At 41.4% G+C, this 27,798-nt stretch overlaps 1 protein-coding gene across 1 annotated transcript in view; it reads left to right on the forward strand.

Moving 5' to 3' along the window:
* The first annotated feature begins 11,038 nt into the window (after positions 1-11,038).
* mboat2a (membrane bound O-acyltransferase domain containing 2a) overlaps positions 11,039-27,798 on the forward strand; it is a 39,679-nt gene continuing 22,919 nt past the window's right edge. Inside the window, exon 1 of the mRNA XM_018683976.2 lies at positions 11,039-11,436. Within this exon, the coding sequence (XP_018539492.1) occupies positions 11,206-11,436 (231 nt within the window). The 5' untranslated portion in view covers positions 11,039-11,205. The remainder of the gene's footprint in view (positions 11,437-27,798) is intronic.

Below are 27,798 nucleotides of genomic sequence, written 5' to 3' on the forward strand. Positions count from 1 at the left end.
ACCAAACTAAAAATACCTAAAGTGTGAGTGCTGCATCAGTTTTCTTCCCCTTGTTGAAAGAGCTGCACTGGAAACCAAGGTGAACAGGGTCATCCAGCAGATACAGACTGAGAACATAATATGAAAAGCACATTGTTTTATAGTTTATAGGACTTGGAAAAGCACAACCAGGCATATCAATGAGGGTCATAAAAATGCGGGCCAAGGAAACACTCTTACTGTACATTATATTGTGTCATGAATGCAGCCGTTGAATAAATAATCTATAATCCATTTTTATTGTATCATATAATCATCAAAGTTTTTATTTTATTTTATTTTACAAGCAAGATGTATTCGCTTCACCCTCTGAAAAAAAGGTGCCAAAGCAGAAGCTGTCAGCTGCTTTATTAAACTGAACAGAGGCCTCATTCAGCAGCAGAGCCTCATCCTCAATATAGACCTTGTTTGCATGCAAACAACTTGGAGTAACGAGTCAGAGCGGCAGTTGCTGGATCTGCTTCGGTTTGGTGGCTGTATTTGAGCATCTTTGAGTGATTTACAGAGCCACAAAACTGTAAATGTCCATATTGCTTAGATGCAGGATGTGTTGGTTTCACTTTCTTGTAAAAGCAAAGCTGATCTGGTAACGACAACCTGAAACCAAATGCAACTGGACAGCTGCAGGCAGAACAATAGCCAAAGTAGATGTCATACTGAGACCCTCATAGAAAAGCTGTTTGTAATTCGTAATTGTGAATTTCACTAGAAGAGGAAAGCACAGGGTGTGTCAGTCCACCCATTCTCTGGTCAAAATGAGCCACAAACATCCAATATAGTTTTACTGATCTGGCATTTGAATGTAAGCAGGAACAGACAACATGTCATAGCAATAAAGCAAACTGGGGTTTGAGTAGGAGTCACTTTTTCCTAATTACTCCACCATGACATCATGATTGTGTAACAGGTGGGATAACCTCACAATCCAGCTCCTTAGCTTTCAAATAAGTGGAATGAATGACTTCTTTGTTTAGAATAATTAGCAACTAATTCTAACCATCCTGCAGCTGAAATTTTCCAACGTGTAAGTGGATGAAATGGGCCGAGCTCAGGTCCGCTGCCGAAACACTGTGATGTGGGGAACTTTTCTCAACTTCTGCACAGACCGCAGACCACATTACTGATTGAGGAGTACGTTAAAGAAGAGCTTGTTACACAAATGAGGTGCGCGTTGGCATGAACTGAACAAGCGGTGCCCGGTGAACCTGAGCGGCAGCTTGCACACGCTGGGACTCCTAATGGGAGAGGGATGAGGAGAGGAGGAGAGGGGAAGGGGCAAAGGAGCAAAGGGGAGGGAAAGGAGCACTGAAGGGAGGGCAGCGAACTGTAACGAACCAAGTTTTTTTTTTCTCACAAAGCCCCAGAGATGGAGCTCAATGCTGATTTTGGGCCAAGAGCTTCTATATGAATGGAAGCTCTGCACAGAGATGTGCCTATTCATAAAAAAGTCCTCATGATGTAGTACTATACTGTAGTATTTTAACAGTGGTGCTATTTTTTTCATCAGTCACGCAGACTCATACATTATCTTCAGCTCAGGGGGAAATGTCAATAGGGTCAAAGGTCAGCCCTGGAGGCAATTATACATTGATCAATTAACAAAGGAAATTCAATTAAGTGGAGGAGATTAAAAATTCTCCTGATAATAATATATGACCTGTACACTGCAGTGTATAATTGATTGTGTTCATTTTTCTTTGCTGAATGACACACAAATAAGGTCATTTTTATATTAAAATCATAAGAGTAATGTAAGATTTTCATTGTTGAATCTAACAAAACCATTAGCTATTTATACCACCAGCCTAAAGCATCAGAGTTTTCCATTAATATCTGAGCACACATTAACCAGAGGAATGCTCTGCCTCATGGTTTTTCACCTAACCTTGCCACCCTTGAAGGACACCCAAGAAATAACGTTCTGTAAAATAATTGTGTGACATTTTTAGCCAGTCCCCACCACCACACACACACATACAGACACACACCCATAAGAGTGATGATCACTGAGAGCCTGGGGTTTGCAGCTGCTTCACTATCATCATTAGGGGCAAGTGGCTTTTACAGTAATTATTGCCCCTCTTTGGATTTGGCCCCATGAGCCTGAGCATATCAGGTGTCGCCGTACTCCATTATATCCTGACAGGCAGCTTGTCAACCTGCCCTCATCCTTTCTTGGTTTCCCTAGTTACCATAACTTGAGATGCTTAATCGAGCATTTCCGCTTCCATACCCCCCCCCCCCCCCATTTCTCTACATTGCAGAAAAAAACACTTCCAGTCCCATTTTATTCAGGGTCTCCTGATACAGTGTAAGTATGAGGACGCCTCTGGTGTGCGCGCTCACCGTCTCCTGAACTAATAAAAAGTCAGTGGCTGTGAATTCTCCCTCTGTGTGTATACTGCTGATCATCTCCTCTGGTCCCCAAGCAATATAGACCACAGGATATTAATTGTTAAACCACGGGACAAAAACACAAACATGATTATGATCTCAGAAATTTTAATGGTTCATTTGCAGTGTTGGCAATATACAACTGGACACAACACTGCAGGTTACAGATTAAAAATGATGTTACATTACATTCATTTGGCAGATGCTTCTGTCCAAAACAACATGTACTGCAACTCAATAGGAGCAGATGCCATCAAAAAATGGGAGTGCCAAATCAACAAAAGTATGAAAGGCACTGCATAGGATACTTTACAGGATATACTGTTCAAATGTCACAAGGTCAGTGCAGACATTTGGATGTATGCTGACCATTCAAAACATCTCCTTTATCAGGGAGTCATCTTTTTTTATGTCCACAATTAAATATTCATTCCTCACATTAATTTCACAGTACAGTTGGTTCAGTGGTCCTTGTGAATCTGTTTATTTACAGATTGATGGAGGGCAAAGTGTGTTAAGCTTTGGGTAACGACCATCATGACAAACAGTGAAATACACCTACAGTGCACTGGATTTTCTTCCCCCCTCTACATAAGAACACTTGATTCAGCAGTACTCCATTTACTCCAGAGGGATAAAACCTTCATCGTGTACTCAGAAGCTCAGAGAGGAGACCAGTTGACACAAGTGAGATCACCGCTCGGGGGAAAACTGTCAGGCTCTTGAGCCGTATCTCTCCGGTTCATCCACACTAATTTAATTTAACCCGGAGTAAACATTAAACCAGACTGTGTGCTCTGACTGAATCAGCATTTCTGCGGCACCGTGAATCCAAATCAGCCTCATTGACGAGTCCCGCACACTCCCCGAGCGAGTACTGTCACGGTGCAAATTCCCAGGCTGTGCCACATCTCTTCTGACACCACAACAGATGAGTTGAAAGCCTCTCAGGCATTTGAAGTAGTGGTATTAAAGATCCAGAGTGATGGGGTGCTTTTTATTGCTCTGTATTGCCTTAGTTACGCCATTAACTTCACAATCTTGTGTCCAAATTGTGTGATATGAGGAGTCAAGGCCACAATATGGTGTGTACTGCGGGAGGGAATAACATGAAGCGAGCTTGCAGTGAATGTGCTGGTATCCTCCTGGGAATGCTAATGGAGGGGGCAGTGAGTTCAGTCCATGTAACTCAGTGATTGCATCTGTCCCACCCAGAGTGAGTGGTTCAGGCAGACAGTATGTAGAGTGGAGGCTTCACATCCATCATGTTCATCTGTCTGCCTGACAAGACAGAGTTATGAGAACATGGGAAGGCTCCTCATGGAAAATCTGTCCTATAGTATGTTGTATAGAAGTCAGTGAAAACACAGAGAGTACTGCATGAATGTAAAGAGGAAATGAGAAACCCTTTTTTCTGTGTCAGATCAATACTCCAGCCAATAGGGACATTTTGTGTCTACCACAATTTAGTTATTAAGAAATAGCCATGATGGATCACTTAATTTCTTTTATCAGTTTAGCCGGAAGATTAAGCTACGTGACTGACATCAGGTGAGTCTCTATGATAAGTCACTGCCTTATTGGCCTATTGATTTTATTGCTAAAAGTCACCTTGAAGAAAAACTGATATCTATCATCTATCATTAATCTTAGTCTGTTAACTTGGGAAGAAGCAACAGTGCAAATACTCTTGGGAAATATGCTTATGCACACAACAACATGTCATTTCATCACTTCCTTTTTTTCTCCTAAGATTAAACAAACAAGATATAATATGTTAATTAGTGAGCTTTAGAGCTGCTGATAGGCAGATATTGTTATCCTCAGACAGAACCAAAATAGCTGTTTTCCCCCATTTACATTCTTCCATTTTTTCTGTGCTAAGATAAGCTGGTGGTATAGTTTCATATTTACTGTACAGACATGAGATGTGTGTCAATCTTTTTACCTTGCTCGATGCAAGAAAGTGAATAAACATATTTCCCAAAATGTTGAACTATTGCTTTAATTTAGAACCAATCAGTTTGTAATGTTCATAGTACAGAGTCAATGTTTCTCATGGCACTAGGTCCAGTTCTGTATATCTAACAATGGAAATCAATTTTGACAATAATATCTGAGAATCATGTGTAAATGTGTCAAATGTAACAGGCCTCCTTAAATTCTGCTGCACCCCCTCCTGATTACACTTCCCTTCCTCCCCTCCTCTGCAGCATCTATTGTGTATCCACTTTGCAGGCTGCACTGGTTTGTGCAGTGCTGCCAAACTTTGGTGCACTGGCTGTGGAGCGACTACCATCTTAATAGAGATCTGGGAAAAACAAAGAAACTGATTCTCCAAAGCTGTGTATAATTCCATATTTCAAAGACAATGTTTACAAGGAATGGCTGACTGGAAATTACACTTGCCCTCCCTGTGCTGCAAGTGTGTTGTCTAAGACGGTGCTAAAATCACAGTCCTCCATCTGCCAATTACTCAGATAGTAATTTAGAACTCAGTTACACCATACAGCCTATCTCTGACTCTAATGGGTACCTGCTCAGCATTATCAAGATTAATGTCTCTAAGATGCTCATTCTTCACAGACCTGTTACATAAAAAGCAGGGGAAAAAATATGTCAATACACACTTAAAACAAAATATCAGTGAATACATATAGACTATACCAATTTGGTACAAAGCTTGCATCTGGTTTAGGTGCATGTTAAAGGATTTTTAGAAAACGTTATGTCGGATAAAATGTGGACTAGGATACCCATTGTATTGACAATCCATTGGGATGCTCCAGTCAAATGAAGAGAGAAGAAATTAGTTTAATGAGAAGTGACTAGCCAAAAAAGGCAGAAAAATCCTCCTCACAGCCTCAAAGAAACCTCTGCTGCTCAGAAAAAGGTAGGTAAATGAACACAGGCTACCTGTGGTTCTTTTTTGTCTTTAACTCTCACAGGGAAACACGCCCATAAGGTAGTACAAACATCTCGTGAGCTACAAATGGTACATCACTCCATATCACAAGACCATGCCAAGGCAGTGTCCCCAGCACAGCAAAAAAACCAACAACAACAACAAAAAAAAAAAAAACACAAGAGAGGAGGCAGCAGACATTAGGATGTACAGCACACTGTGGGCATGAGAGTGAAACGTTTCTGCCACTGAAACAGATGGTGGTTATGGTGGATTTGACTCCACACCTTGGTTGATGTGGGGAAAGGATGGGTGTGTGATTTTACACTCAGCAGTCTAGCTGGGGGGGGGGTATATAACTGATTTTGGGTGTTACAAGCGCCTCTCACTTTCTCCTCTCCTGTCCTCTTTTGCTGTACAGTGTTGTAAACCACACAGAGAACACCGGCCTTCTTTTCACTATTTATTATTAACGTAGAGTAATGCAAATATTTTTCTTGGTATCTTGGATATTTCACCACACTCGTTCACAGGATATTTTCTCTTTTACAGCCAGGAAGTCTTTACACTGATATTCATGGTATCCCAAAGCTGGGAAGAAGAGCATATTGATTGGGTAACACTGTGTATTGACTGGAAAATATGGCCACACTGGTCTTAAGCAACATCTCAGTGATTCCCCTGCAGGTCGTACTGCTAGACCAGTTATGATGATAATATGCTCCCAGAAAATTCCCACCGGGATCACAGAACCATTAAAACGGCCAACACAAGTGAGCTTTTTGTGTCTGCAGGCACATGAAGAGACGGGTGGGGTGGGGTGGGGGGTGGTACAGTGCAACAAGAGTCATGAGGATTGCAGTGATAAATAAACAGTACATGTCCATCTCTGAGGAGATGTTCTATTTCAAGAAGCCTTGTCCAGTGGGGGGGGGGGAGACTGACCCACAATACAAAGACACTTCCTGTCTGATCTGCATTCCCCCACAGGAGCAGGCCTTAGTGCAAAACATGAACTACTGACTATATAAGGAGCTTATGGACTTTGTCACCACAAAACAGGTCAGCCATACAGCCGAGCTTGTAAACAAACGTGATGGGGAATACTTTTGGAGGAGGAAAAAGAAACTAGGAGAGGAAAGGGAAGGCTGAAAGCAAAGATTATCGCACACGCTTGTGAGCTGCCTGGCCTTTATTATGAATGAGTGGGAACCTCCAGCAACTCATCCACCATTCACATGCTGCTACAGCATTTAAAAAGGCTTTGTCTCTCTGCCCTGCTCTTTCTCACTGTCTCTATAGGTGGAGTAACGGTCTGTGTTGAGAGAGGGGTGGTGTGGAAGGGGATGGGGTTGCCATGACGATGCCAACTTAACGAACTGTCTCTCTCTTCGTTATTGCGGGCTTTAATTGGATATCATTGAGGAAGAACAAAAACGCAGCTGAGCAGGAGTGCAATGAATCTCTGTCTAGCTGTCTGCCCATCTTAATGTCATACTCTCCCCCCTCTTTGTGTAGTTATGAATGATTAATGGTGATTATATAAGAGTTGTAGTGTGTGAAGTGCATGTAGTGGTGTAGCCCACTGAGGAAGAGAGTGACAATTTATAATAATGGGAGCATTTATGTCATCTGACACGCTTTCAACTGAATGATATGTTTTATCTGATCATTGACAATTCATTTGTTAAGACATAATCCATCATTATACTTTTGTTCTCTGCTCTCAATCGTAATCTTATGTAAGTTGCTTTGGCCGGCAATGTGCTTTTGATGTTTCTTTGCTGTTTTCATCAAATGTTAAAGCTTCTCTTTAACAATTGATGAAATCCTTTTGCATTCAATATGATGTGCAGCCTCAAAAACCCTTGTGATACACTAGTTATTGTTAAATAATTTAATATGCCAAACCCTCACAGGCAGATACACACACACACACACAATATGAGCTGAGTCATTCTTCCGCATACAGTCAAATGACTGGGATTCAGGTTCAGTAAAATGTGTCACAGCTCAAGTTTAGGAGGACTCAAACTGTAAACATTCAAAACAGTCCACCTTTATTAAGGCTTCAGCAGGCAGAGGCAGGCAGGAGCAAACAGTAGGCGAGGTCAGGGTGTGGACAGTGGTCGGTAACAGGCAGATAAACCAGGCAAAAGGAGCAGGTGAAGGCAAACCCCCAAAACAGGCTGGCTGGAAAGCTATGGTGCAATAGGCAAACTGGCAGGGAATGAGTGGAGGTGAGCCAGTATAAATACTGAGAGCTGATTAGGGAACAGGTAAGCAGGTGGGCGGGGAAGAGACAGGTGGATGAAAGGTGGGAAAGCCGGGGTTACTGCAGGTTTTGCAGCCCAGAAAAAAAAACTGCAGTAAAAGCAGAGTGTTGGTGTGATGCACAATTACAGGTTTCGTTACCACTGGGACAGCAAGCACAAAAAATGTAAAAACAAAAAAAGGTGGGCTACTGTTGCAAAAGCACAGTCTGTTAAAGAGAAAACATAAAGGCTACACAAATGAGCATTCCTGAGAGCAACACAAGCTTTCTCTCTCCTTGAAAATGGACACCTTTTGTATTAGACCCATATACTGTTCCTATGCATCATAGACTTTATACACAACTTTACTTCACAACGCCTCAACCAGCAGCAAAAATAACACAAACACAAAACAAGGCCAATGTAACTCCACCTCTCTGCAGCAAAAACCTCTGATTCAATGCGATGCTTTCAAACCTACCCAGTTATACACACTCAAATATACTAGGAGTCTTATTCCTCAATTAACTGCTATTATCATATTTCTGTAACGAACGTCACATTAATGACACATTTACTGATGCTTCTCTGCACAGCAAAATGTTGGGACTAACAGTTGTAGTTTTAGTGTGAGGATAAAACATTTTATCAAAGACATGGTCAGTACCTATCCATGTCCACTCATGCTCATTTAAACATTTAAATAGTAACCAAAATAATTAAAGATTGTAATTTAATGTCATTTATTACTAATGAATAATTATCGAGCTGCTCAGTGTCCTGCCCTGCTGCACCTCTTTTGATGATTCAAATATTTTCTCTCATTTATTATGGTGGAGTTTGACTTCCTCCTCTTCTTCCCTCCTCCTCATCCTCCTCCTGCTCAGATGTAAGAGGAGCTCTGACATACCTGTCCACTAGGGCACCTGAAGGTCTTTACCGTTTATTGCTCCACCACCTCAGATCTTAATTCGTCATGCTCCCTTTTTTTTCTTGCTTGTCCACTGCTCCCTGTCTCTGCAGTCATTTGTGGGAGGTTATGTGTCATGTAATATATATACTTTTTTCACTGTGCATCCACAAAACTGAGTTTATGCTCTTCAAGATAAGCAGTGAGGAGGTCGGGGTTACAGAGCTGTAAAATTATTCCTGCAGCAGACAGTTTTACAGTGTGTGTAGTCTGCTGCCAAATATAGTCCACATAAGGTGAAGAATATGCGTCGTCTGTGTCCCTTTTTGAATGGGAAACCTCATTAAATGTGGATGAATCTGCATCATCGTGCCTCCTGTCAGAATTTCCTTGTACCAGTGTGAGTATGAAAAATCCATCTATATTTATAGCTGAAGAAAAGCATATACCAATAATGACTTGACGTGGTGTTTCTGTCTTGATTTATAAACATTATTATTCTGGCATTTTACACATGGTGACAACTCCCAACGCTTTACTATGAGTCAGAGCTCTGTGAATTAACAAAAGTGTAAAATTGAAGTCAAGTCAGACGAGCTGTTTTTGCTTAGTAAGTGCTGCCCTCTATTGGCTAATGTGACCAGGTGCAAATAACTTATTTAATGCTTCAAACAAAACATAACTAGATTGTTTCAGCAAAGAAAAGAAAGAAAGAAAAAAGAATGTATCTTAAGGGGAAAAAATGTTTATCATAGTAAAACTAAAACAACATGTACAGTTTGATGAATTATGAATATGCTATAAAATTCTCCTGTGTATTTTTTTTACCCTTGTTATGGAAATATTTGCTTCTTAAGTTTTAATGTAATCTATCTGTGATGGACTGGTGATCTGTCCAGGGTGTAACCCGCCTCTCACCCAATGTCAAAGTTCTGGGAGAGTGACTAATAACCAGTAGGTGGTGCTAATAGACAGTAAAGACTAAAAAAGAGGCTGCTACAAGTTACACTTCTAGAAGTTACTACATAACACTTCAGGAAGCCATTGCCCATCTGACTGATCACAAGTTTAATTTTCATGCAACTGTAATGCTGCCTTTGCCTTATCTTTGCACCGACTTCATTTTCCTACCCACCTATTTATGTACATTTTTTGAAAAACTTATTTTCTGTTCAATGCACCAGTGCACTTTTTCATGTTCAAATTCACTCCTTTGACTACCTTTGACCGTTAGATGCATACTTTACATACTTTACAGTGTTGTACAGGGGAGAGTAACATCCTGCTCCATAATATCTTGCTTCTTTTTACCTTACAAGGACAGCCAAACTGAAAATATAATGTAAATGTATATTTAATATAAACTATTTTTAAGAACAGTGATGCACTGATATAAATTGTGCACAAATGACCCTAAAATTACATTCATGCCAAAAACATTTTAAGTTGCAATTTGAGAATACTTTTAATCCTGTATAATTTACAATGTATGTATCATAGTAATATATATATATACTCTCCATGGAGAAGTTTGCACAGTGTCAAAGTACTGAAGTGTATGTTAGTGCGGTTACTGTTTATACAGAACTGCTGATCTCTTGATGTATGTGGAAAAAAAGACGAGTGCAGACGCAGGCCGCGCTATTCACACGCAGAGCAATCGGTCGCCTTATTGTTGTCGTTTGCCTTAAACGCATCCTTCCAAATGCCCACCTTACGTCACACTTTTTCTCCTTCACGTGTGGAATGCTATAAATATGGGAGGGGTGGGGACCACATGCAACATTGTTCATTTCAAATTCATTTTGCCCTGAAGTCCGTAAATCGAGGCTCCTCCTCTCCATTTACAAAGTGGCTTTCTCTCACTTTCTCTCTACACGATAGGTCAGAATAGATGGTTATTACGGAGGGCTAGGTCGCCATCTCTCCACCCACACTAACACCATTTTTATTATCGCCAAAGGCACTCTGCTGTCAAGATAGTTCACCTCCTACTCTACCATAATAGTAACCAATTGTGGGGAGTGATTCAGGCCCCTAACTAACGCTAAAGTACCAATACAGCAATGTAAAAATACTCCTACTTGAGTAAAAGTACACAAGTATCAGCATCAGAATGTTGTTTAGGTATTACAGGAAAAGCACTTGTTTGGTCAATTCGATATATATATATATATATATATATATATATATATTATATATTATATATATATATTATATATATATCTTTGTTTTTATTTATTTGTTTTTTTTAATTTTGTGACACTACGTGAGACGTTCAAAGGGAAAAATCTGAAAACAGCTGAAATGTGAGCCCAACCACACACTGCTTTCTATAACACGTCCGACGTGGGTAGCGTATAAATGAGTGGGAACGTAAAAGGTTAGTTAGCAGAAAAGCATATTTTCTCTTTCAGTGTTTAAATTAATGTTTGTCCTCACCAGACATTGGCTACTGCGCATGCTCACAGCAAGAACGGCCGTTAACAATATTTTTTTTTTTTTTGTCGATAAACCAGGCGGCTAATACTTGAAAATTTCTACCTTAGGTTCACTCAAATACAAATACATGTACACAGCAATGAGGCACACTCATCGACTCCCTAGCTGAATTAAATGTGTTGAGTTCCTAACGGCCGTTAGGCGAAAAAGGAAGTGTTGGGCAGGGAAAATCTCGCTGTGGTTTTGTACTCTTCAGCTGGATGTGTGCTGTGGATGACAACCGTCCAGTCCGTCGCAACAACAGCGGCAGCAGTAGCGGCAGCAGTGTATTTATCATCGCAGCAGCCGAGGGGAGTGAAGTGAGCCGGAGGAAGGAGAGAGAAAGGATTTACGGATCCCGACCAAGCATGGCTACCCAAACGACAGCATCATGCACAGGATCCACTCTGTTGCAGCCAATCAGCGAAATTATCAATCTCCCCCTCGACCAGGTATGGTTTTTGGATGGGGAAAATATTGATTCATGAGCCGCCCGAGTTGAAAATGTACTTTAACGGCATATTTATCTTAGTTAGCTAGCAAATGTGTATATAACGTTAGCAGAGGCTGATGATGCGCACCGCTGTTCTTCCCAAACGTTAGCTTAGCCTGTATACATTGCGGATTTACTGAAAACCAGTGCACAAAAAAATCACTGTCGGTGTTTGGCTATCACCATCATCTTGTACTCCGTCAAGCTACACCACAGCTAATGTCTTTTGTCTCTTCCGTTCGATGCCCAGAGCCTAATTCAGTGGTTAAAAAACTGGGGTCCGAGGACCCTCAGAGACCCTTTGATCTGCTCTCCATCGGATCACCAGTTTAATCTGGATTAACCAGTTAAATTTCACTCAACATTCACTTAAAGTTAGCCCTAGAACAGAGTGTATTTAGGCCGCAATGATTAATTTGCTGTTATTGTAACTGTTCTCATTGCTAAGAAACAGACAAAATCTAGTGATACGCAAGAATAGAACTGAACTGTAGTGTAAAACGGTTTCATAGAAGTTTGTTAAACTGTAGTTTGATGTGTGGACAGATTTTGGTTTTGGCATGATCCTCAACACATGTAGTTTGGAGAAAGCCATGCAATCCATATGTTATTTTGAGGTAAAGCCTATATTTTAGAAGTCAGTAACTGTAGGCAACACAGCTTGTGGAGCTTTGTATTTGTAAACCTTCAGTAAGTCAGGACAAAAGAAAGTTTAAAAACATGTGGTTATTGGTGTTCATTCAGGCATGCATGACTTTCCTTGCCATCATTGCTTATTTATAATGGGAGAGTGCACCACACCTTCTCTGTCAGTTTTGAAGGAGCACTGAAATGGGTTGCATAACTACTGTAGATGTGGTTCATCTGGAGTTATAGGATGATAGTTGGATTGTATTATATAGTTCACTGAAGTGCATTGACTGTTCTCATCCATCCTGTGTACAAATGTTTGCTTTGTAAACACTGACATGGTCAGATTCACAAGTGCCACACCCACCAGCGCACATGCACGTATGCAAAGTACATTTCCACAGCAATGAATGAAGCTCATACACTGGAGACTGCCTGCCGTTGTGTGTGGAGGCGTACGGTCATGTCAGCATGGGTCGGTGACACATGGTTTATTAGACAGGCTTCTCTAGAGCCCTAATATTCCCCACCAAAACACCAGTCTCTTCATTTTTCCGCCATCACCTCAACAGTTGATATTCTGATTTGTTGAAGTGCTGCTGTGGTTTGTCTGTGGAAAGTTAGAAATATGCCATTTTAACCACTGTGGTCTCCTCCAAACTACATTGTGATTTTAATGTTCGAATCACAACAGAGGCTGAAATTTCCCTCTGAGTTATTGTTCAAACAACCACCCTGTTACCTACCATGTCTTACCTACATAGTTATAGATATTTTTTTTTGTTGTAAGAACAGGTGATGTTCTGTTCTGTGAAAGCATATTTTGATCTTGAATTATATTTGAACTCCAGGCTTTTGTGTGTGAATATCAGGGAAACCAACGTCTTGTCCCTCGCCGATTGCCAGCATCAGCCTGAATTAAAAATTAGAGCACAACCACAATCAACAAAATATACTTTTTCTGTCTACGCTTGCATAGCTTTCCTGTGCATTTTCTCTGTGATACCAGCAGGGGAATCAATTGCTCTTATCTTTACTCTTTTCTTATCAGCATGAGGTCACATAGAGATGAGCTTGTTTCCTCCCACTGCCAAGCTTTTTTACACGCAAGCCACAAAGTCATGACTTACTACCAGGCAGAACTTTGTGGTACTGAGATTATAAATGTGGGTATGGGAGGAAGTTTGTACCATCAGCTGAGATTATTTTTGAATGACTTCTTCATCAGCGCATCGTGTCCGCAGCTAACGAGCCATGATTAGCTGCCATACTGTAACTCCTTGTATTATTGTAGTTTAAACACAGCAAAAGCTCCATCCTACCTGCATGTGCAGACAGGAGTTTTTTCATTATGTCTCCCCACTCTAAAGCGCTCCAACCTCTGACAGGAATGTTGCATGGCAAGAACTCATCCATGACAGGGAGTTCAAGTGCGTTCATACTGTGCCTTTAATAAGTAGAGCAATGCATTACACATCAGTGGCAGCCACTTTGCCCCCTGCTTTGCATTTCTAATTGTTATGATAATAAATATTATGAAGAAGTGGTTATTAGAAATATTCTAATAATTATAATAACTGGTTTGAATGAAACCTAAATGATAGTACTCTCTAAAAGGACATACACAGCCAAACCTTATGTGAGATCAAACTTGTGTTTTAAGGCTGCTATAGAGCATATTGCTGCCTAATTCAGCATACTGGCTGTAAGAACAACCACTGGGACCTGAATATGCTTTGTAGTCTTATAATATTTAGCATGAAGTCTACACCACTCCTTTTATATTATTAGTTTTCTGCAGTTAAGTTGTTAGCTACATTGCCTAATCTGACCATTTGGGGCCACAAATATCAATCATAACAACAGTTTTTTCCATTTTACCTATTTAGTGCTCATTATACTGTATGTCTTTGCAGTTTTCAAGCCCTTAGCCTTAGTGCCATAGCATTGTAGTCAGAGGAAGTCTAGCACTTGCTATGCAGTCACCCACTCTGTCATGTATTTGTTTATTGAAATATTGGTATCGACTCGGTGAGTTAATATGCCTCTGGCTGTGCTTAGTTGTTTCTCTCTGTTTGAATTGGCCGAGGACACGAAAATGGCATTGCACAAATAGGGCACATAATCATGGGCTATCATGGCCCACACTACTTTGCTGGACAGGTGTCACCTCTTGTGACAATGAGGTTTGTTAGCTTTCTGCCAACTGGGTGCCCCTGCTGTGCCAAGGCCGCTGTCAGCACCACACAGAAATCAATACAGCCACTCAGATACAGTATGATCTGTGTGTACCACAGACACTGACACTCATTTTTTTATGAAGCTGTTATAGTGTGGCACCTCACTGTATGTTGTTAGGACGGTATGTAACCCATGGGAGAGTCAGGCCTCTGCACTGGCCTCTGCCAGAGCTATAATGGGAGCTGCGAAATCTGAACTGACACTATGCTTCTGCTTCTCTCTTCATCTTTACTTTTCCTTCTTTCTCTATCACACACAGCCTGCCCTCCTCTCTCCAACATGCTGTTGCTACTTTGAATAAGCCCTCCTACTGCATTTCTGTGTGCCCACACAAACACTGTGTTCACCCACTTTGGTTCAGGAGCTTTGAAATGAAAAAGATGCTTTATAGGATCAAAATTATACATCCTGACCCCAAGCTGTGTCTGGCCTGGATTTGGTTGTATTAAGATTGTGTAACCTGCTTGTCAAAAAACTTGTAGCGTGAAGGTCTTATCCAGTATGAAGTGCTGCTCTTAGTCTTGAAGATGTTGTCCTGACAGTGCTCATCAAATATATCCTTGACATTTTACTGTATCTTATCTGGCCACTCTGCCACCTCTTGGTTTAAACAGCCACTTGTTCAGCTGTTGCTTTAGACCTTCTTAGGTTTGCTGGAGGGTTACCATTTCTATCAACAAGCAACTAGTTTCTACAAAAAAGATACATGTAAGTCACCACGTAGCACACATAGACTTGCACTGCTGTTTTTGAACTGCAGATGTTGCGTACTTTTCAGACTCTTCAGGTCTAGTTGTTAACCAGAGCTGCCTTGCAGATTAGCTCACATTTTCAGGGGAAGTGTACAAATGGACCAGGTCCAGTCTCTGGTGTAAAACATTTTGCTGTCAGTATCACAATAGTGTGGTTCTCATGTTGATAAAGTAGGTGGTGTGCCACAAGGCTTGATTTCAGGTCCAGTTTTGTTTTTCCTCAAAAATCCTCCAGGTCACAGCATTTAAATGTAAGTTATTTCTTCCTTTTCTTGACCTTGAAAGCATTGTTTCCTTCTGAGAAAGGACTTTTGTAACTCGCTCAGCTGTATCATCATCAGCCGTGAAGTCATTCCACAGCTGCAGCTGTTTCACTATGCAGCAGCTGGTGCATCTCTCCGCTGGCTCCTTCACATATACATATACAATGAACCCTCACAACTTACTGTTTGTTTGTGTGTCCCTTCACTGTCTTGGGTCCTTATATATTCTTAGGTTTCGCAACCTTGCAGTACCAGCAGGTCCCTGTGTTTTTGTTTCATGCCGTCTAAAACAAAAAGGTGGTGACCCAGTGACTCAAACATGTTCTTTGATATTGTCAGTTTAGATTGTCTGTTGTATATTTTGTTGCACCACATAAAGGTGACTTTACTTAAAGTATAAATACTCATACTTGCACTCTGCAGGTTTTCATCAGAATGTCTCTCAGGAGCACCTAGCTACACGTGATATGCTGACATATCTGATGATTTTAGCCTTAAAATGTAAAGTGTCCTTGTTGTTAGAGTCATTCTGTTGACATAATAATAAATATTAATATTTAGCATTTGGATTAGTAGAGATTTTTTGTGATGGTTTTAGTACCTGCACGTATACCGGTGCAGATATAGCTGTGACATCTTCTCTACTGATTACTTTGACAAAAATGTGGTGGTGGAATATACAGACTGTGCTAGACAAATGCATTTCTACCTCCACATACAGACAAATAATGATAGCCGGCAGATGACACATTGCTCTCTCGTGTCCCATGGTTAAATGACATAACAAAAGAAAATGTCAGTTTTCTAGCTTTGCTATTTTTATCTCAGAATAGAAGAGCCATAACGCTTCTGTCTTTGCAGCTCATCAGTCAGACAGTGTTGGATGTAAAGACGGAGCCTCGTAGCTACCAGCTCACAGTGTAGAGGTGGTGCTGCTGTGTGTGTCCTGTGGTCACAAAGGGCTCGCTGCCCAGCTGTACAATCACTCTTCTGTTTATGTGACATATTGGATTGCAGTCGACAGCCACATCTTTTATCGTGATAACAAGCCTCCTTTTTGTTGTCGCTGCTGCATTTTCCACCAGGCTTTTGTGCTGTGGGCCTGTGAGCCCACACAGTGCTGAAGGTTTGACTCCTAGCTCTCCTTTTATCCACTGACAGTTCCCTGCTATCAGCCATACACAAGTCTATTTCTGTCATATAATGAATGGTCAGGTTAAAATCAGGTGCTTGTGTCACTCAAAGTTATTACTAGAATCTCTGTATCCTTGTAAAACAATCACATTTTTAATCTCATTAGCCCTAATGTTTACATTCCCGTCTGAGTGGATTTTTGGAGTGTGGAAAGGTTTCTGGTAGCTTTCCCTGAGGATTCTCAAGTTGGCTTCCCTCAGAGGTCTCCTGCCACTGGCCGAGTCCCCAAAGCCCTCAGCTTGGGACCGCTGGTCTTACTTTTAAGCCCCCGGGTCTCGTCAGATTTTCCCTACCTCCCCTTTGTCTTTAATTGGCTGATCTCTGGGGAGCCTTATCCCTCCAATTGATTTCTTTCCCCCTTGGCTCTCTCTAATGGAGTGCTGCTGGCTGCTGCCATTATTACGCCGCACAATAAACAACACAAGCATGTGTGATTCCTCCTGGGGAATATGGAAAGACTTGGCTATGTTGTTAACATTACTGGGTGGCTGACAACACAGCAGTGGTTACAAATGGGCCATTCTTCATAAAGATGGCTTTGGCTCTGTGATCATGCGTCTAACGGGGCTTGTCTGCTGCAAATGTAAAATATAATCCGGAGACATAGAGGTATTGACCCTCTGACCAGTGATATTGTCACATGTTTACCCAGCACAAATAGCACTGTGCAATATTATATTTGGTGTGAAGATAAATAATCTGTATTGAAGGTTCATTATGTAATACTGACGAAAATAAACAGTTTATTTTATGCTTCTTTTTTTTTTGCAGAGTTTGACTCAGTTCGAGTTGAATATTTTTTCCCTTTGTTCATATTGGAGTTAGATCATATTTACCATGCTTGTGTCCTGTATTGTTAGGGTTAAAACATTATGGTGACTTCCATTGGCATGGGTTGGTTTCCTACAGTCATGGTATCACAAAGCTATTATACTAAAAGCATCAGTCAGAAGTCAAACAACGGCTGTCTTACATTATCAGAGAATGTCATTTCGTATCTTGTGCAATGCCTTGTCTTGTGTAATTGAGTGAAAACACTGGGCACAGGGCTGTCGGTCTTACTGTAGATATAGAAAGGCAGGGAAATCTGTGCACCTGTCATTCCTCTTCACTCTGAAGTACTCGCTGCTGCCACAAGAGTGGATGCCTACATGACTCAGCTTACTAACTCATTAGTTCTGTTTGGTAATGTTGTGGTGTTATGAGGGTGAATTGGGTTTCTATGCTTAAAAAAAAAGCCTGCACTCATGAGCTTGGAGTACCAGCTTGTTTGCATGGTACAGCTCAGAAACCAAGGAATCATCCTAACAGGTACAAATTACTGTGGCCAAGCAACTAGACATATTTAATGTTGTAGATTGTAGATGGATGCTAATAAGCTAGGCCAGCTTTGAAGATTTGCCTCTGGTTATGATAGGGCTGTCACAGTCTGTCTCCAAAGCATTTTGCAATATTTGTTAGCTCTTCAATTCAGTTTCAGGCCAAGTCACCAGCATCTATGTGAACATGGGGCTGAGGCCTATAATTTCTCAGCTGCTCTTCTCTGGTTTATTCACTGTGCTTGGCCAGGAGTCCAATGGGATGAAGGAGATGCATCCAATATAAATGAGAGGACATGAATATTTATCAGTGTGACTTTGCACCGTCACTTGTAACTCCATTGAAATAAATCAGTGAGGGCATTCAGCTAAATCACCTTCACAGGAGAAGATAGACTCTGACACATTCACCAGCCCTCTATCACCTTATTTCTCAGCAGCTTCTTCGCTCCGATAAATAGCCAATCTGAGTATTGATCAGCCCTAACTAGAAGTTGCGCTATCATCTGAAAAGTTTGGCCACTAAATGCGGAATTGATTCACTGTGTTTTCTCCCCTGGGCCTTCTGCCATCGATTCCCTTGAACCTGATCACCTGTGCCACATATGGCTACACAGTGTAATCCATGCCTAAAGGACTATACCGCTCAGTTTAACGTTTTGCATGAGTTTTTATGGTTTAAACACTAATATTTAAACCATAAAAATGCAGGCAAGTTTGCTTAAAAGACACCTTTTAAACATAGAGGTAATTTGTACAACAAAGAAACGTAATACAGCTACAATCAAAAGGCAAATGAGATCAATTGAATTAGAATATAATGAAAAAAATGCTGATTTTGGAGTTCTCTCAGTGATTATGTTACTACAATCAATTAAATTTCAGCAGTTTCCATTACCTGTGCATATCTGCTACTAAGTGTTGCCAAGTTACGTCTGCTGCTATTTTTAATGTAGATGTGACAATTAAATAACAATAAGATAAAGTAGTTTCAGTTTTTGTTCAGTTTGACTGTTGATCGTCAAACTTGTGAGGTGTGAAATAGCGAGAAATATTAAAAAAAACCTGCTGTGCATGATTTTGAAACAAGTGTGTGTGCCCACAAACTAAACTGCATCTTGTAATGTGTTTCACCATGCCATTAAATCACTTCTCCTTCCAGCTGTAAATTACACACATCAAATGGGACGTGGCTTCAGACGAGAGATCTTCCACTGAGCGTTTGGCCTTAGTTGACGGTGTCAGTCATGACATATCTGAGCAGTACCATAGCAGAACAACCACAGAACATCCACTCAGCCAGTGAATGTCAGTTACTCAACATGCTTATGTAACATTTGCCTAGCAATTTCAGTCTTTTTTAGCTTTACAGAACAAAAATGCCTTTTGTGCTGTGATAAATTCTGATACTTGAGCATTATTGTGATGTTTCAAGGTTTTAAGTGGACTATAAGTGTGAGTCGCACAGTCTTTATAAAGCCTGCATGCTCCACTGTAGATCACAACACTCACAACTGGTCATCTGAGCACTCGACTGCAGATTCTTGCCAGAGTACTAAGTCACTTGTAAAGATCTGTTGTTTAAAGATTGTCTCCTCATTCTCAATACACCATTGAGGACTTTTGCATATATGGTGCTGTATCATAGCAACTGACTGCTTTCCTTTTTGCATCTAGGTAGAAGTTGCCAAAGCTAGGAATATTGTGTGTGAATCAGAGCCATTTCCCCTTTGCTCACAAGCTATTGTTAAAGATTTGTCGGTTTAATTACTTGGGCATACATTAACTGGCAATATGAGTCAAATTTAGGCAGTGCTCTTTACGTCTTATGGCCGTTAAGTCCATTTAACTCTTGAACAGTTGACTAACTTGATCTGGCACATTTGCATTGTTGAGGATTAGGGCCTCTTAAACGGTAAGGAGCTCTGTGCTTGCAAGCCTTATGTTTTCTCTAAAAGTAACAGACAAGCAGCTGTTTGAATACTTGAATGTACTGTAATAGTTCTCAGTGAAGCTCAGTCTTCATTAATGATGGTTTATATTTTTGTTGGGTTTTCTTGCCTCTGGGTTTAGAACGACAGGAATGGTAGTCCAGCAGAGAGGGGACAAAATGTTCTGCGATGGTCCGTTTCCAAGGAGTTTACAGTCTAGTAAACTTTTTCAGCTAGTCATTGCAGAAACATGTAGACTACTTGCTAAAAACAGACACAATGAGAGTAGCATGAATCAAAGAGAGGATCACCTTTGGTTTCAGAGAGATACACTGATACAAGTTGTACTGTCATTATGCAAGCTGTTTCAAAGCCTGTTTTTTTCCCAAGCAAGACTGATCATGCATGGCAGCACACCCCCCCTCTTTGAACCTCTTTATAGTACATTCCATGTTGAGGATCTAAAGCTGTGGCCTCGCGTTCAAACAACATGAGGGTGGTAATTAAAGCTCAGCTAGAGGCCGTCTCAGATATTACTAGAAAAGTCTTGGTGATTCTTCATGAGCAACAGGATTTATCCCTCAGCAGCTCTGTGTGAATGAAAAAGGGTGGGCCGAGCAGATGTTTTTGCCCCGTGATCAAGAATTTGAAACAACTCTCTGACTTCTGTGACTTACTTAGCCTAGCTTAGCATTGGATCTGTCATGCCACATCCACTGCCTACCATCACAGCATGAAACTGAAAATCCATTCTTTTGATCCAATTCTTTTTAAAAATGGAAAAATGTATACCAACAAAATATCTTGCATTTCTGGTCTGACCTTTTTTTTTGGTTTATTGGTGCTGTTTTTAATTCCCAAGATTTAAAAATGTTGTGCTTTGCAGGCCATGACTCTCACTTCTCACCTAGAAAAATATGACTTCATATAAAATATAATTCTATAGAAACTTTTACAACCATCTGAAGGGTGCAGCATGTTCAGGCTCATTCTGCACAGCTTGTTAAAAGCCTTTTTTGGGAAATGTAAAATGTAAAATCTAAAATGTTAGTTATGGATTAATAAAAGAAAATGATGCAGTGATTTTTTTCTTTAAGATTTTGGATAGATGGATATTTTCTACCTTGCTACTCTAACTATCCTAGTGTCCCTCTTTTACACTTGATCACACTGTTATTTATTTTTTCTGATGTCTGAAATACCAAGAAAGTATCAGTAGTATTCACTTGCAAGTCTGCTTTGGCTCCAAAATTGTCCTGATCTCCTGTTCAGAACCCTTTTAAAAGTCTTCTCTCCCTGCGTCTCTCTCTGTGCAAGTAAGTCAAATTGTAAATCAAATGGCAGCACCGCTGGCAGTTGTTTGCTAAGAGTTATGAGCATATCAAAAGTGGGTGTCAAACAATTCCGCTTGCTTATATCTTTATAGGCATACATTATTCAGCACTGTGGTAGAGTCGTGCACCCACAGGGAACAGGAACATATCCAACAGGCAACATAATCAGTCAGCAACAATTTCATCAATTTATTTGGTTATATCGCACAGAATACTTTGTACAGCACACTGCATTTTTCATTCAGAATACTGCAGATTATTTCTTGCAAATACTTCCCCATCTCTGTTTGTCTCTGTTTCTATCTCTCTGTAATGATGCCAGGAAATATTTAGGTTATATGGCTGGCAGTTGCTTGTTAGAAGTTGTCCTTGTAAATGGACTGGTAGAAAAAGATAAGAGAAAGAAGGAGCCTAGAGAGGGACATGCCTGAAGATGCACAGACAGTGGGTGGCATTCCACGTCTGAAAAGCCAACATAGGATGTTTTTCTGTGAAGAATGTTGTCCAATTATATCTACAAGGTTTTGTCTCTCTGTCTCTTACTCTCCTTCTCTCTCCTTCCTCCTGTTCCACTGTTGCTCTCTGTTTGTTTTTGCACTCACATGGCAACATACAGTATGTACATAAACCCAGGTCACTCATCGTTGTGTAATTGTATCCTGCTGTGATAACATGACTTCATCATTCTGCTCTCCCATTGAGCACCAGGACGACTGCTCAGTGCATGGTTGACGTTTCCGACCAAAAGCAGCAGGTTCTGGCCAATGCTGCTAGGTGCCTTGTGAGGAATGGCTGATTGTTTGGCTATTAATAGCTGGCCTGACCGTAGAGCCTGACTGGGATCTGTTGAATCGGCTCAGAGAGGAGAGCGCCATGCTGCAGGCTTTAACACTCCTGTGTGTGCGTGCATCAGTGCATGCTTCCTTTGGGCTGCTCCTATTCCCCCTGGCACTTTTCTCATGATGTCCAGTGTCAACACAACCACATTTTCAGCCTTTAGGATTGTAGCAAACCTATTGCTGCCTCCACATGTACACAAAAACAAGTGCAGTCAACCCACCATGTAAAGAACAAGAATACTGTTGTTCCCATACTGTCAGCATGATCTAGTTTCACTGGGAACACACACACACACACACACACACTCTCACAGAAGTCAGTTTGTCTCGAGGAGCTGTGACCAATTGTGCCACATTTGTTGGCCAAGACTAAAGTAGTCATGACATTGCTTGTGTCTTTGTCTGGCTGAGGATAGTGTGTGTTTAAGCACATGTGTTTGTTTGCGAGTGTGTGTTTGCATGTGGGAGAACACTGGCAGACTTTTCACTGCTCTCATTTCCCTCCAGCTAGGGGCAGAGGATGGAGCAGCATTATGTGCATCCTCTAGCTGGATGTCTCTCACTGCATTCTTCTCTCCATGCTTCTGATTGAAAGCTAAATTTATTGCCTCATAAACAGTCCCAAGTTATAGCCCGTGCTTCTACAGTCTACATTTTGCAGGCTTTGTTTTTTTTTTCACGCTCTTTCTTGCTTCAGTCACACCCTTTGTAACGTTTGCAAGCTCTCTTATCATCAGCTGTTTTTAATCCTCTGTGGGAATTAGACATCAATGCTTTCCCCAGGCCTCACCTAACATGAAAACTGCTGACAACAGGGTGTTTACGCTGTAGTACTCCCTAAGGAGGATCAGGACAGTATATGTGTAATATACCATATATGCTCCACAGCCACTTTTTTCAGACTGTGTGACTCGTCGAGTTTAACTTCAGGCCTTTGATTCCCTCCCTCCACGCTGGCAGCAGCGCCGCTGAATCTGCATGAGTCATTGTGGACTACAGCTGATGGAAATGAAATGAGACCGCGCAGAACGGGACTGTAGCGTCACATAAGCTGTGCGGGGCGGAGGAACGGGGAGTGGGGGGGTTGGTGGTGATGGAGGCAGCGTTGGCGGCGTGACTTAATGACATGGAAAAAAGGGTTTTATGCTAATGACTGTCTAAATTTATCTCCCATTTTGTGTAGATGCACACACAAACAGATGCGGGCGCACACGCAACAGACAGGAACCCACCAGTCGCTGTGAGTAAGGCTCGGATAGGGAAGCTCTTTGCAAAAAGGGACTATTTTAGTCTCTCTGGGCTAAATGCAGACCATGCACTGGGAGGAGAGAGATGAGTACTATTTATGAAAAAGTATATTACCCCAGTGGTGTGTGTGTGTGTGTGTGTGTGTGTGTGTGTGTGTGTGTGTGAGACTATTCAGGCTCATTGAGGGACTGAAAGTCATTACCTAAGCAAAGAACTCTCCCACGGGAAAGGTGTCCCACACTCATGGAGAACAGGTCATACTCAGAATAAACCAGTTTTATTGAGATGTTTACCTGTATCAGTGCCCAGAGGGAACCCTCTGCATTTTCTCCAGCCTTCTCGTCATACACACACTGACACAGACGGCTAAATAAAGGTTAGAAAGTACCAAGATTGGGAACTGATTCAACCACTTTTTCTTTTGTGGTTCCCAGATGATGATTATAACTGATCCCCTGACTTTTTCTCCAGAGCCACCATGAAGTTGACAATTTAGTTTTGACTAAAATATTGAGCTAATTGGATTTATCACTGTGAAATTTGCTACAAATATTCAAGGTTCCCAGAGGGTAAATTGGTGATTTTGGGGAAAGAGTAGTAAAGCTGTGGCCCAGATGAAAAAATAATTTGCCATCTGTCTGTTCCCTCCTTTGCGATCACTTGTTTCTTCACTACCTCCCTGCCTGGCTGCAGCTCCTTCCCTACGTGACATCTCCAGCTGATAAGTTAGAGTGAATCATGATTTCTGTAGTAAAATCGTGATTGTAGGTAAAACACAATCATTGCTTTTGTTGTTTTGATCATTTCAGGAAAAACTGAGAGCTGAAAATGAAAAACAGGGAACGTGGTGTGAGAATGACATGAACAGGAGCAGTGCTCTCCCCCCCCCCCGAGGGTCTTGATGTTTCCTTCCCTCACACGTACACAGACAGAGAGACATGCACACTGTCTTCCACTCAATAATGAGCTTCAGGAAGCTGGCTTATCTCCATCTTCCACTGTATCCACAATAACTTCCTCCCTCCCCTCTCACCGCCTTTCCCCCCATGCTGGTCTGCGTATGTCAGTCTATAATGTAGCTCCTTAAAGCTGAGCTGAGCCCTGTGCCCACAGCTGCCAGGAGAAAGTGCCTGACAGCTTATTGCCCTTAAGTGCAAATCGCTCGCTGACGCCTGCGACCCCGTCAAAACATCTGCAAATGTACTGTATGTCTCACTTCCTGTTTCTCTCTCATCCATACAAACTGCATATGATATATGATGTGATTAATCTGCTAAGGCACTATCATCTGGTACTGATATAAAGGGAGAGTATGCTGAAGATGAAGGGAGGAAAGAGTTCTTGTTTAAGGGCGTGTTCTCACAAGCCTGTTTGGAGCTGTTGGAGCAAATATTGTCAGTGCGGTTTGTTAACACAGGATAGAAGAAAGAAGAGAAAGGATTAATGGTCTGTGTCCTCGCTAGAGGTCATGAAAATCTCGACTGTCCAACTTTTGTTTCCATCCGTTGTTTGCCAGCAATTGAACCACGGTCAAACCCAAAGTTCATTCAGTGTTTCTCCCCTATTTACCACCCCCCCCCCCCACCCGCCCCACCCTGCAACATCAGTGGGTTGGCTGTTTGCTGCAGTGCATTTACCCAAAACGGTGGCTTTTCCCTTTTTCTGTGGCTCCCTTTGAATCTCTTACAAACTGTTCTGCAGCACAGATATTCTGCCTTACATTCTGAAACAATAAGAGCGCCATACCCCAGGGCAAGTTTGGCTTCACAATGAATCAATAATGGAGGAGGAGATCCATGTATTATGAATGAAGAAACAACGCACTCTGGCACAGGGGCTTGTCTCTTGCGAAATGTTTATTCAATAAACTACTATTCCAACTCTGGCGACAGGCTGTTGGAGAACACATTTAGCCGCGTCTTTTAACAAAGAGCGATCTTTGTTTTTGTCATGCAGTGCATTATCTAACATTGTCGCGTTACCATAACTTTTCTGCAAAGTGCCGCAGGAGGCATCAGCAGGTTGCTACTTGGCCCACAATTCTTTGTGTTTATGTGGAAGGGATCTTTTAATGTGATGCTGTGGCATCGCTTCACAGTGTAAAATCACATCTGGGAGTGAAATTTAGCAAGTCAACTGGCATGTGGTCTCATTACATAACCTGCTGCTCAGGTAAAATACCTCTTATATTTACTTTGACAGTTGATTTCCCAACTGCTAGCGTTCGTTTTACAATGTCAGTCAGCCACATCCCAACATTTCATGCATCTAATGAATTCAAACACTGATAAAGTGATGCTTTGGCATTTCTGACTCTGAGCAACCCCAGTTCATTAATCATTTGAGTTTTCTGTGCGACAGGTTTGCCAGCGAGTGCATGGTCAGGGCACCTGAGATCTCTGATAAACCAGCCAGTAATCAACAGGTCCAATTACAAGCCTGCACGAGGAGACGGCAGCTGGCTGTTTTCATGGTCGGACAGAACGATTTCCACGCATCTCATCACAGCTGACGATGGCTCTTTGAAAAGCAGGCTTAGCTAATGTTATCAGCAAACACAGACCGGCCATTTGTTGACGCCGAGAGGGTTTGTGTTTGTAAAGCAGTATTTTAAAGTACTGTTAAATTTAAATTTGTGTGCTGTTGCTCTTTTCACCTTTTTTCACAAGTCATTTGTGTCATATGGCTTTTTTTTGTAACAGAGAGATGTGGATTTAAGCAAACAGAGGATCTGCTGCACGCCTCAAGTATTTATTTTTTTAAAGCTACAGCACACACATCCACATTTATAAAGTAAATGGGTGTGTGTGGTGAGCGAGCAAACAAAACTGTATTAATATAGCACATCTCATACCAGGTAGAAGCATAATGTGCTGCACAAAGCGTGAGCTACCTCAGAAGTTGCAGCCTTAAAAACTATGTGGATAGTGTAAAGATAGAATAAACATAAGGAAACAATAAACACATTAATAATACACGAGAGCTAAAACCATTAATAAAATTTAAAAAAAAAGAAGAGACCAGCAATCAACCAGCAGAAGTAGCTGTTATCACATAGCTCCAATTTCTGTTTTACTCTATTCTACAGCAGTTATTTATGCTTCGTAGTCATATAGGTGCTACAGCCACTACAGTCTTATTCTTCGTATTACATTAAAAGCTTCAGAATAGATGTTCCACAGTTGATGAATCGCCCAGTCGGAGCTTTTGCCACATTCAGCGGCTCTCGCCTTCGCTGGGGCCTCGAACAATACAGTTCCTCTGTCACGCCCATCCAGTCTCCCACATGAAATTCCTTCCTCACAAAGCAATGTGTGTTGATAACCAGGGAGGGGTGGATTTCACACCCTCTTACTCTCAGGATATTGCACACACACAAGTTGTGGTTCCGCAAGTTCAAGTTGATTAGTCACTCCACTTGTAAAGTCACGTATAAGGACACAATTAGTTGAACCGTAGTTGTGTAAAAAAAGAACAAAGATGTATTTTTGATTATTTTAGCAACATACTGTGTAAAATACTGTATGTTTGTCTTTAGTTTGTCTTCTGTGGAGGCATGCTCATGAGTATGCGCTGGCAAAAAAGAGCTTGATTCATGCTTTAACCATCCAATTTCACATTACTGGCTATTTTTTGCCTCTGTGGGTCGCTTTGATAAATCAGTGACTATAGTAAGTGTGGGATGTTTGCTGGTTTGCAAATGAGCCAGTCAGTCATTCTGTGGGCAGGCGCACAGGCCGGCAAGTCAGCTTTTCATTCAGCCGACCAACTCTGCGATGGCTTCTGCCACAAGAGAGCAGCTTGAAGTAATTAAAGCATCAAAATGACATCCAAAGCCGTGGATTGGGTAAACACGGTTTGAGAAAAATATAAAGAAGCTTACATGAGAAGAGGAAGCCGGAGGAGGTCTATTTGATGCGCTGTCATTACCACAGCATCTTATTTTATTTTTAGCAGTTTAGATTCAAAAGGAGAAGATTTGCACTTGAACCTGGGTCTGGTTTTTGCTGGATTTGTTACACTGGAGATTGCCGAACACACTCAGTTTTTCACATCAGTCAGGGATTGATTTGGACTAAAACTAGGCCTACTTACTGTATTATTCATGGTTGAATGATGGAAATAGCTGCCAGTGTCAATAAAAACTAATCTTTACTGGCACACAGCTGGGTTGGGTTGTTGGCCTTTGATCCATAACAAATACTGTGGGTAGCTTTATAGATGCCATAGAAACACTTATCTGCAGCTAAAATGACACAACCCGGTAGAAAATAAATGGTTTGCTTTTAGTTTGCTTTTGGGTTAAGCTCAGGCGGTAGCATCAGGACTGGCTGTCAGCCTTTTGTTTTAGGTTCTCCCCCCTGGATTATTTGTTAATTATACTCATCTTAGTCCCAACTGGGATCCTCACTTGAACAATACCATCCACGACAATAGAGGAACAAAATAGAACAAAAGAGGCCAGCACCTGTTATTGAGGCTCCCGTGGTTTGTGTGCGCACGTGTCCTTGTATTCATGTATACATGGAAAAACAAAAACCCCAATATCCACCGCCAAATGCCATCTGAT

This window comes from Lates calcarifer, linkage group LG19, assembly GCF_001640805.2.
Source record: "Lates calcarifer isolate ASB-BC8 linkage group LG19, TLL_Latcal_v3, whole genome shotgun sequence".
Taxonomy (NCBI): domain Eukaryota; kingdom Metazoa; phylum Chordata; class Actinopteri; family Centropomidae; genus Lates; species Lates calcarifer.